Source organism: Pan paniscus, chromosome 2, assembly GCF_029289425.2.
Source record: "Pan paniscus chromosome 2, NHGRI_mPanPan1-v2.0_pri, whole genome shotgun sequence".
Taxonomy (NCBI): domain Eukaryota; kingdom Metazoa; phylum Chordata; class Mammalia; order Primates; family Hominidae; genus Pan; species Pan paniscus.
Window position 1 is genome coordinate 15796140 of NC_085926.1, and position 12285 is coordinate 15808424.

The 12285-nt window shown below is 35.0% G+C and overlaps 1 protein-coding gene across 9 annotated transcripts in view; it reads right to left on the reverse strand.

The window, feature by feature from the left end:
- The window catches only part of ANKRD28 (ankyrin repeat domain 28), a 194099-nt gene that overhangs the window by 144324 nt on the left and 37490 nt on the right, over positions 1-12285 (reverse strand). For 7 of the 9 annotated variants that reach the window (XR_010111399.1, XR_008624705.3, XM_063602197.1 and 4 more), the window contains one exon: positions 920-989. The exons of the other annotated variants lie outside the window; for them this stretch is intronic. Coding sequence is in view for 4 of the 7 variants with exons in the window: in XM_063602197.1 (XP_063458267.1) it covers positions 920-937 (18 nt within the window). In the remaining 3 variants the exon portion in view is untranslated. Of the gene's footprint in view, positions 1-919; positions 990-12285 lie in introns of those variants that run through there. 9 annotated transcript variants of the gene reach the window in all.

Consider the following 12285-nt stretch of genomic DNA (forward strand, 5'->3'; position numbering starts at 1 on the left):
GTCAGCCCTGATCACATGCCGCTGCACTCCAGTCTGGGCAACAGTGAGACCTTGTTGCAAAGGAAAAAACAAAAACCAAAACCCCAAAACTTTAATGAAACTAAAAACAAATTATTACAGAAACCCAGTAAGGATGATTCTTTGTTCTGAAACAACTTTACATCAAGTCTACTTGATATCAAATGGTATTACTGTTTGGGATCATAAGGTATTTAACAAAAAGTACAGCATACTGCACCTTAGTAATGACAAAAAAATCAATTACTGGGCCATAATTTTCTCCTTTTATACTCTAAAAAATATTTCAATATGTTTGAATCTGAAATAAGAAGCCTAACAAATACTACCAATGATATCAAACAAGCTTATCCTATCTTCACTAGTGCCTGTAGTCCAACACACCTGGAGGTTGTGAGATTTTTTAAAAACTACTTTCATGAAAACATAGGAGTCACTCAAATAATTGAGGTTCCCCAGTGATTACTGAATGGCTGTTAATGTTTAAAGTGTGCAGCACAATCATTTCACATGTAAGAGAATGAGCTATGAGCAAAAGGATGCATACATCTAACCCAAGTTTGAAAACCTTTAGTAATTTAGTATTTCAGAACAAAATAAAACTAGTTGCGATACCATTATTTTCAGCTGTTTAACATTTTCTTCTCCAAGACAGAGATCTTAGATTTATAAGCCCCCACCACTGAAAATTTATTTGAATTATAAAACGGCTATACTAAGTCTTCCACTAACACAGGGTCCACTACTATGTTTCTACAATAAAGGACTTTTTGGCTGACACTATTTACTCATATACAGCTATGTATGAAAGCTAAGTTACAAGGAGGCTTAAACAGCAACAAACTAACAAATTACAAGAGCTGCCTATATTACCGCAAGAGACTACTAGAAAATAACCTACCATAATAGGAATTCCCATACTATTTTCCTCTGGTGGAGGCAGTTGTACTGTTTCAATTCCAATCACAGGCCTGTAGCAGAAAACAGATATCAAAAGAAAGAATACGCTGATCCTAGAAATTAAGGGCTATGTTATTTATAAATAACTAGTACCTTAACAAAACATTGAATTATTGGATAATATTCAAAAACTTACTTTGGATTTTATTAATTCAGAATTTACTTTTATCCTTCTATCAAGAAAAAAAATACTAATCTGGGCAACAAAACATTTTTTAAAGGCTTTCTTTATATATTAAACAGAATTGGCTTCCCAGAAGAGACTTAAAAAGTGGTGTTTGTTTCTTAGAATTCCTAGCAACATGTCATTCTCATAAATCTTAAACACAAACACACACACACACATATACACACACAAACTTTTCAAATGCATTCACTAATAATATATTCAGTTACTTACTAATCAGCAATTATTTACCCATGGGGATGTGTTGATTTAAGAAACTGCCTATGAAAAGTTTAAAATATTCAATCTATACGCTTTTTGAATATGTAGAACATACTCATTTCAGTAATACATAAATTTAAGAAATCACTGCAATATCTCTCAAAGAAAACTCTGGTAATTTTATACATATATTATATATAAAAAGTATATATATATATACTTTTTTAAAGGTTAGGATAATACATACATATTATTTAGTAACTTGCTTGTCTCCATCACTCCTCATTTAACAATGTGGACCTTAAATATTCCGCAACACCCTGAATATGACATTCCATTCAAAAATACTGTATTTAATTTCCTAAGAGTAAATATTTGGGTTGCTTCTATTTTAAAATTCATATATAATAATTTTTCTAAGAATATTACATATTCTTGTATAATACTTTTCCCAAGATAAAAAATAAAATTCCCACAAGTTAATTTTAGTGAAATGGCTTGTCTTCACATAAATAAAATTAGGCCTAAAAAATTACGGAGCCATAATTCTCAAGTGCAATGACCTAGAAAGAACAAATGTCAGAATTACATTCCCTACGTAAAAGTGTGGGGCCAACCACATTTCTTTTGTTTTTCTTTTATGACAAAATTTTGCCCTGTCACCCAGGTTGTAGTACAGTGGCCCAAATGTAGTTTCAACCTCCTGGGTTCAAATGATCCTCCCACCTCAGCCTCCTGAGTAGCTGCGACCACAGGCGTGCATCACCTCACCCAGTTAATTTTTTAATTTGTTTGTAGAGATGGGGTCTCATTATGTTGCCCAGGCTGGTCTCAAACTCCTGGGCTCAAGCGATCCTCCTGCCTTGGCCTCCCAAAGTGCTGGGGTTACATGAGTGAGCCACTGCACCACCCACACACTTCTTATTGTTCTGAAAGAATCGTCATCAATGCTATGACAAAGAATCATCTTTGTTATAGTAATTACTATTGTAGTAATTAATGCCTTCTAAAATGTTAGAAGACATAAACTATCCTTGGATAGTTGGAGGAAGGTCAGCTATAGTTCTAAACATAAAAATCTGTTATTTCTTCTCATGTCAAAATTACTTATGAACAAATCAACCTCATCAGAAAATATTAAAGGTACATTATTTTACGTTCTACAGCATGTAACAGATATGGTAATAGAATTAGTCTGCCATATGGTGGCAGCAAATACCAAAGAAAATTAATTTCTTGAGTACGTCCATTTACAAAATTAATGTCTTCCCTGAGTCATGTATTTTAAACAAAGGTTTCAAATAGAAGAGGCTTTACAGGTTTTCATAATTATGTTTTAATCTTGTTATATTAATAGTCAAGCTCAAAACAATATCACGAGCATATTTCTGACTGATTGAAAACCGCCTTCTGTTACTATGGCATTTACCAAATCAAACTGCCTCAAAAACTATGTGGCTCTTGATGCTTATCAGGCAACATGTAATTGCAATGATTTTCATTGTATTAACTAAAATTTACATATCTTATAGAAAAATTAAATTTTCTTACTTTAACCAAATCCACCTAGCCTAGCCTCCTACCTCCACAAATATTTACTCAATAATTGTTTGTTAATAACTATTTATATGCTAAATGCACGGAATATAGCAGTAAACACAAGAATAGTTTCAGGTTTCATGAAACTTACGCAAAATCTCTCATGTATTTCCTTTTCCCTGATTTGTAATATGGGGTTATTAAGACCAGCTTAAGTTAACAGCCTAAGGATAAAAAGTACTACAGTGTCTCTTCACCTATAATTTACAATTTAAAAAACACTACACAGAAATATTCAAGTAAGAAAGTTTTATTTTTCCTGCTATGACTATGACTGCTTTAAAGTCTTTCTGTTCTATAAAGTTGCTACAAAAGGAAAAGTGTTTGGTGCCCTTTATTTTACTACACTATTTAACCCACTAGATGCTAACTAACAAACATTTAAGTTACATGAAACTGAAAAATGTATGAGCATCTTTTCATATAAAATTATCAAAGTATGTCAATCGTCTCAATTTATATATAGAAGTTATTGCCAAAGTGTCTTATAATCCAAGACACTGAGAGATAGGAAGCTAGGATAATGAGTTAATCCAAACTGAGAGTAAATATGTGCATAGGTTGTGCATAGATTAATCATAGAGTTAAAACACATCTGAAAACCCATCTCTATTAAAAAAGAGGAGGGAGGTAGCCACAGTGGCTCATGCCTGTAATCCCAGCACTTTAGGAGGCCAAAGTGAGAGGATCACTTCAGCTCAGGAGTTGGAGACCAGCCTGGACAACACAGCAAAACCCTGTCTCTGTAAGAAAACAAAACCAAAACCAAAAGAAACCCAAACAAAAGCACACATCTGAATACTGTAAAGGCCCAGTCTTCCACAGAGTGAGCATCGTTTAAGGTAGGGGCTGTGTCTCACTCATTTCATCAGTATGTCCACCTCTACGATTTTCCTTAACATGTAACAGTAATGAACAATTTCTCATGCACAAACATTTCACATACTGATGATTTTATCTTGTCAGCAGAAGTACCATGGTTTTTTTTTTCCTTGTTATTTTGTTTTTGTCCCAACTAGATAGAAAATTTTATAGGTTATAAACTAACATCGGCAATTTCATATGGTCCAACCTAATATCAATTGCTCACAACATTAAGTTCCTAGAGCTACCGGTAGGCACCATTTCTTATTGCTCTAAGTACTCACCTTCTAATAAGGGAGAAAGAGAAATAAAAAGTAAACTACAAAGCAGTGCAATAAGTGCTCTCCTAAAAGTTTGTTGTGTGTATCTGTGACAGAGGGAGACAGACATACATACAGTTCCTTAGGAATCACAAGATATACCAGTTGATGAATCCTATGAGGAAAACTGGAGGGCAACCTAGTAAATAAAATTAACTAAGATTCCTTTGCTAAGTGATCGCTATACTGAGATTTATATATTTAAATAAATATAAAATTACCAGGAAACCACTAATTTCTTCCTAAGATGAGATACAAGCAAGAATGCCTGCTCTTAATCACTCTTACTTAATATCATATTGAAAGAAAGAGCACTGCCATAAGGGTAGAAGGAATAAGGGATATATAGTTTGGAAGGGAAGAAATAAAAGTGCTTGCATTCACAGACAACATGATTGTCTTTATAGAAGATTCCATGGAATCTATTAAAAAATGCCTAGAATTAATAAGTTTAGCAAAGTCATAGATTACCATTGCTGTTTCTACATACTACCAATGAACAACTGGAAATCAAAACAAAAAGCAGTACCATTTATAATAATACCCCAAAACTCAAAAATACTAAGGTATAAATTCAACAAAATATGTACAGATTCTGTATGCTGAAAATCACAAAATACTGATGAAAGACATCAGAGACAACGTAAAGAAAATAGATACAGGAGCTCCCCCCTTATCCACAGAAGATATATGCCACCCCTCCCTCACTCCACGGAAGCCCAAAAATCTCAGGTAGTGCTGAACCCTATACATACTATGTTTTGTCCGACACAGGTTGAACATTCTTAATCTGGCAATTTAAAATCTGAAATGCTCTAAACTCTGAAACTTTTTGAGTGCTCATATGATGCCACAAGTGGAAAATTCCACAAATAAGTACTTAACAGAAACTTTGTTTCATGCACAAATTTAAAATAGTTTACAAAATTACCTTTGGGTTACACGTCCCATCTCCAAGATCTCTCATTACATTTATGCAAATATTCCAAAATCACAAACACATCTAGTCCCAAGCATTTCAGACTAGGAATACTCAACCTGTACATACATACCCTATGATAAAGTTTAACTGATAAATTAGGCAAAATAAGAGATTAGCAACAACTAATAATAAAATAGAACAATTTTAACAACACACTGTAAAATGAAAGTGAGATGAATGTGGTCTCTCACAAGATACTTTAATATTTTTGGACCATAATTGACTGCAGGTGTTTCAAGCTATAGAAACCAAAACAGTGGATAATGGGAAACTACTGTACCATGCTCATGGTTGGGAAGACTCAATATTCTTATAATTTCAATTTTTCCTCATTTAATTTATAGGTGAAAAGTAATCACAGTCAAAATCTCAGTGGGCTTTTTTGTAGAAACCAATAAACTGATGTGAAATTCATATGGAAAGGAAAAGAAATTAGAAAAACCAAAGCAATTTTGAAAATTAATAAAATTGAGGGATTCATACTACTAGAGTGCTCCAGTAAGGCCAGGCACATTGGCTCACACCTATAATTCCAGTGCTTTGGGAGGACAAGGTGGGAGGACTGCTTGAGCCCAAGAGTTCAAGACCAGCCTAGGCAACATGGCAAGACCCTGTCTCTACAAAAAAATTAAAAATTAAGCAGGCATGATGGCGTCCACCTGTAGTCCCAGCTACTTGGGAGGCTGAGGTGGGAGGATTGCTTGAGCCTGGGAGGTCAAAGCTGTAGTGAGCTGAGAGCATGTCACTGCACTCTAGACTGGGCAATAGAGCAAGACCCTTTCTCAAAAAAAAGAAAGAAAGAAAGCAAAGATAGTGATATTGGAGTAAGAATAAACATATAGATCCAATGGAATGTGACAGAAGAGTCCATAAATAGAGCTACACATATATAGTCAACTGATTTCTGACAAAGGTACAAAGGCAGTTCAAGACAGTAAAATATTATCTTTCCAACAAATCATCCTGAAACAACTGGATAATTCATTTGGAAAATGAGGGTAATTGATACTTGCTTATATAGTCATAAAATCTCTAGGTATAAACAAAATAATATTGGTTGGCTACAGTACAGGAAACCAGATGACTTGGGATTGATGTGAATAGAGATGGAAGAGACAATTTTTACATTATACTGTTTGTATTCCTTGTAAATCATGAATTATGATTGCCTGTTACAAGTTACACAGATGAATCAGATGCATACCAATGTATTAAGAATTACAAAAAACAATGCTTTCCTCAATAAATTACTAAAATGTGTGAAACAGATACATTTTACTCTGCCAGTCTGTTTTCTTCCAGCACAAAGGCTGTTAAACCAATCAGAAATCATTAGGGGTGGAGCCTGGGAATTTATAATTTCAAACAAGTGATTCTAATTCAGAGCTAAGGTTTAGAACCAATCATAGGGCATGGTTATCATATGCAATGCACTGTACTGACCAAGCTGAGTTAATAAAATATTTCCTTCCCTCAAAGGCAAAAGCAAATGACCAAGATATAATGAATGTACATAGAATATTAATTTGGTCACATGGTACTACAAAGGAAATAATTTAAGAAAAATAATTTTTGCTAAACCCCAATGAAAACATTAGGTAAAGGGTTGGTAGGAAACATGATGAATCAAGTTGACAACATTTGTACAGACTGGTATTATCACTAGGAATAGAGCAACTTGTTATGCACCCACTTGTGCAATAATGTACGTATGTTTATCTACATGTCTGTATGTGTGTATATATATGCATATATATCAACCTATAATACACATGACATACAGGATAAAGTGATAGGTGGCTATATGCATATTGACAATTGCTTTATTATACCTGACAGTCTTTCTTAAAAACAAACAACAGTGGAATCTAATAAAATCTTTAAAGCTACTGATTTACCAAAAAAAAGAGGAATATGTTAAACAACACTGTGAAGATACAATTAGCTAAAGTAGAATGTGGGAAATCCTACAGAACAAATGACACAAGTTCTTCAATAAATACATTCATTTTTTAAAAGGGAAGGGGAACCTAGTAGAGAAAGAGACTTAGGAAACTAATCATATGCAATGTTTAAATCCTGTTTAGATCTATTCTAACAAACTAACCTTCAAGACATCTGACACACACACAAAATGAAATGCAAATTAATTTTGCTTCAAAATACTCCAAAGACATTGAGGAATGGTAAAATTGGTAATTGGTCTTAATTCACAGGGGTTCATTAATGTCTTTTCCGCATGACAAAGTTTAATAATTAAATTATTAACATTAAAGAAATTCAATTATATGACGATATCACAAAAAAAGAAAATAATGCAATTTTAGATTGACATCTCCCTATTACCCTATTCACAGATAATACTGTTTTCCTTTTTTGACACTTCCTTCTGAAAAAGTTAAAGTGGTTAGGTCCAAATTTAGTCACTAAACTTTACAGCAATACATATATGAACCAATTTAAGGAAATCTAGATCTGGTAAATTCACATCAGGGTTTCTCAATGTTGGCACTACCAACATTTTAGGACATATAATTCTTTGTCATGGGGTCCACTCCTATCCATTGCCGGATGTTTAGTAGCATCTCTGGTCTCTACCCACTAGATGCCAGTAGCATAACTCATTCCCCTAAATTGTGATGACCAGAAATATTTCCAGATATTGCCAAATGTCCCCTGGAGAACAATAACACCCCTCATTTGAGAAAGACTGATTTAAATTAATGATTTCTTAGAATGGTGAGCTTACTACAAAAAGCAAAAGGAACTCAGTAGTTATGTTCCTTAAAATCTGGCAAAAACAACTTCAATAAAATGACTAGCTAGCAACAGACAAATGGTATTTTTCTCTATGTTAACAGGAATATTCAAGTATCTGAAGAAAGGCTTAACCTTTTAGAAAATGTAAAGATGTACAATCCTTACTTTTAAACACAATATATTAAACAAATTAGGCTTTTTCATGGCTCAAGATAATGAACATTATATCTACTTATATTCAGCTCACTCAAAAAAGTGGGAATAACATCACAATATATAGCAGAATAAGAACTCCAAATCTCCATCCCTTCACAAAGCAATGAATATGTGGCAAAACAGCCAGAATCAACATTTTCATAATTCTAGAATTCAATTAAAACCTTATAACAACCAGAGGAACATATAATGAAGAAAGATGCTGCTAGGTTTTCATAGGAAAACGCTGTGGAATTTTAATTTACTGCACACCACTCCCAACTCCCCCTACATGGCAGCATCCATGATAGCAGCCCACATCTGGTGCCTGTTGTGGGTACCAGATAAACTAATATGGACCTTATTCTCAAAAAATTGTGGTTGTATGTTTTGAACTATGTAGTGGCTCCCTGAAGGATTGGGTCAAGGGCTTGTCTTTGTTCCACCATGCTTGGAGATTCCTAGTACTGAAGCATCTTTCCCAGTGGTGTCTGTCAAAAGCATATCTCTCTCATCTGTGTGTAACAGGTAACAACTGGGGCAAACAATAAACATCTAAAGACCCAGGAAGGAAGAAGCTGGAGAAGGAGATGCATATGAAAATAAAGGTTTTGAAAGCTCCCATATATAATAGAAAACCTAGAGGCCACATGCGTGTCCAGGACTGGCCATATGCTCAGAGAAGACTCATGAAGACCCTAAACTTTCACCTCTGGCTGATCTTTCAGCTCTGCGCAAGCAAAAAGTGAAGACTAGGACAGAACTGTAAGAAGCTTGGCTGAGCATTATGTACCCCAACACAGAAGCAATTTCTAAAATCTAGGAGAGTTTGTTTTTGTTTGGGCTTTTTTGGGGAGTTGTTGGGGGGAGATCGAGGCATTTAGGAAAACCTCTGCCAAATTATAGCCGATTGCCAAGAGAATGAACAGAGAGTTCAGTGGACAAACACAATGAAGAACACAGACTTTACAAAAATAGTTTTAAAAGACTCATTAAACAACCACCAGAACAAGCAGCAATAACAATCCCCAGGGAGGGGGAAACATTGGCTCTCCAGCTACAATATTCAAAATATCCAATTTCCAACAAAAACATTTGAGGCATGCAAATAAAGATCAAACTATATCCTGGTCACAAGAGAAAAAGAAATGAACAGAAATTGTCCCAGAGGAAGGCCAGACACTGAATTTACTAGACAAAGACTTTAAATCAACTGCCTTAAATATGCTCACAGAACTAAAAAAAAAAAACCCTGGACAATGAACTAAAGGGAACCAGAATGTCATCTCACCAATTAGAGAATATTGATGTTAAAAAATAGAAGTCACAGAAAGGAACTAAATAGAAATTCTGGAGCTAAAGAATAAAATAATTAAAATAGAAAATAGCTAGTTCTTTGAAAACATCAACAAAACTGATAAGCTTTTAGCTAGACTGACAAAAAGAAGACCCACATTACTAAAATAAGAAACAAAAGTAGGCACATTACTACTGACCTTATAAAAGATTACTATTTTAATTGTAAGCCAACTAGCCAATTTATACAAAATGGACAAATTCCTAGAAACATACAAACTATCAAAACTGACCCAAGAAATAGAAAACTGAACAGTCCTATAACACAGTGGTCCCCCACCTCGTTTTGCACCAGGGACTGGTGTTGTGAAAGACAATTTTTCCATGGAGCAGGGGGCGTTGGGCTGAAATCGTTTCACCTCAAATCATCAGGCATTAGATTCTCCTAAGGAGTGCACAACCTAGATCTCTTGCATGCACAGTTTACAATAGGCTTCCTATGAGAATCTAATGCTGCCACTGATCTGACAGGAGGCAGAGCTCAGGCAGTAATGCTCCCTTGAAGGCCGCTCACCTCCTGCTGTGCAGCCAGTTCCTAATGGGCCGTGGACCATCTGTGGCCTGGCAGTCGCGGACCCCTGCTATAACAAATAAAGAGATTGAATCAAGAATTAAAACCTCCCAACAAAGAAATGCCTAGGACTATATGGCTTTGCTGATGAAGTCTACCAAAAATTTAAAGAATCAACATAAATTCTTCTCAAAATAAAAGAAGAGGGAGCACTTGAATACTCTTCAAAAAATAGCGCTAGGACAACTGGATATCCACATTTCTTGAGGCCAAAACTAGACACTTCATACCAAAACTAGAAAAAGACATCATGAGGAAACAATAAACTAACATCCCTTATGATTATGTAAAAATTTTCAACAAAATACTAGCAAACCAAATTCAGCAGCATATTGAAAGAATTGTAGACCATGTCCAAGTGGGACTTATACCAGGAATGTAAGGGTGGTTGTACACTTTAAAATATTTAATATATCACATTAATAAAATGAAAGGAATAAAAACATTATAATCTCAACTGATGCAAAGAAAAAGCATTTATAAAATCCACTATGTTTTCATGATAAAAAACACTCAACATCATAGAAGGGAACTTCTTTACCATGATAAAGATCATTTATTTAAAAACCCACAGCTAATATCACAGTTAAGGGTGAAAAACTCAATGCTTTCTTTCAAAGATCAGGAGAGATAAAGATGCCACTTTTCACCACTTTTATTCAACACTGTTCTACAAGTTTTAACTAGATCAACTAGGTAAGAAATAAAAGCCATTCAAATTGGAAAGTCATAAAACAAACCAAAAAATCATCTCTATTTGCAGATATGATGTTATACATAGAAAATCCTAAAGAATGTTTTGTTTTGTTTTCTTTGAGATTGGGTCTCATTCTGTCATGCAGGCGCCATCTCAGCTCACTGCAACCTCCGCCTCCTGGGCTCAAGCGATCCTCCCACTTCAGCCTCCTGAGTAGCTGGGACCATAGGCATGTGCCACCACAGCCGGCTAGTTTTTTGTATTTTTGATAGTGACGGCGTTTCACCACGTTGCCCAGGCTGGTCTTGAACTCCTGAGCTTAAGTGATCTGCCTGCCTCGGCCTCCCATAGTGCTGGGATTATAGGTGTGAGCTACTATGCTTGGCCAAGAATTAAAAAAAACAAACTATCAGAGCTAATGAACAAATTCAGCAAAGTTGCAGAATATAAGATAAAGTGACAAAATCTGTTGCTTTTCTATATACCAGCAATGAACAATCCAAAAATGAGAAATTAAGAAAGCAATTCTATTTGGCATCAGAAAGAATAAAACTTAGGAAAAAATTAGCTCTGATAGTTTGATGACTAAGAAGGCCCAGGCCTAAAAATGGACACAAGGAAAATATTTACAAATAATAAAACACACTATTGGTGTGCTGAGTGTGTGCATGTGCACATTTGCTATCAGGTATCACTTATGTCAAAACGACTTACTTTTACAGAACAAGGAGTTGGTTTAAACTCATTGGTAAAAGGCATTCCTAATAAAGGGCAGGATGCAAAGTTGACCAGGATGCAGGAGGACAGACTGGTAGAAATATACACTGATACAGCCTCTGTGCAACTGGCAATCACTAGCAAAATTTTCAATGCACATCCCACTGAAAAAGATCTCCAAGATATATTGGGGGTGAGGGGTAGTACAGAACAATCAAATAAGCCAACTTGTGTGTTAAAAGGGGGAGAAAATCAAGAATAGATTTGATATGCTTGGCTTATCTGTTGTAAAATTTGCGTTACCAGTACTCTCCACATCATAGGGCAGAAATCTTAAACTACATTTCCCAGAATCTCTTTTTATGGAATGATTTAAGGATAGTGTCTGCCAATGAGGCTCACGCATGCAAGATTAAATGAAGAGAAAGAAAAGCAATTCTTGTCTGATGGCAACTGGGAGTAAATTCATGGGCAGACGATAGGCATGAGGTTGGAAGCAGCTGTTGCATTAAGAAACATCTGCCTTTTCTGGATTCAGTACTGTACAACGCTAATTTTTCAAATTAAATCTATAATCTCAATGGAATATCAGTGATGCTCAACAGTTTTCATGGCACTTCAAAATGTTTTAAAAATTTATATGGAAGACCAAAGAGTAAAGAGCCAATTCGGGGCGGTGGGGGAGGAAGGCTGAACTGCACATCGTATACAAGGATAAAATTCTAGGTCATTCAGAAAACTAAATGGAAAAAAAATTGCAAATTTTTAGAAGAAACAGAATATTTTTTAAGACCTTGTTTCTTACACAACACAAAAAAGGGGGGAAAAACCCATAAAAGATTGATAAGAATGATCATA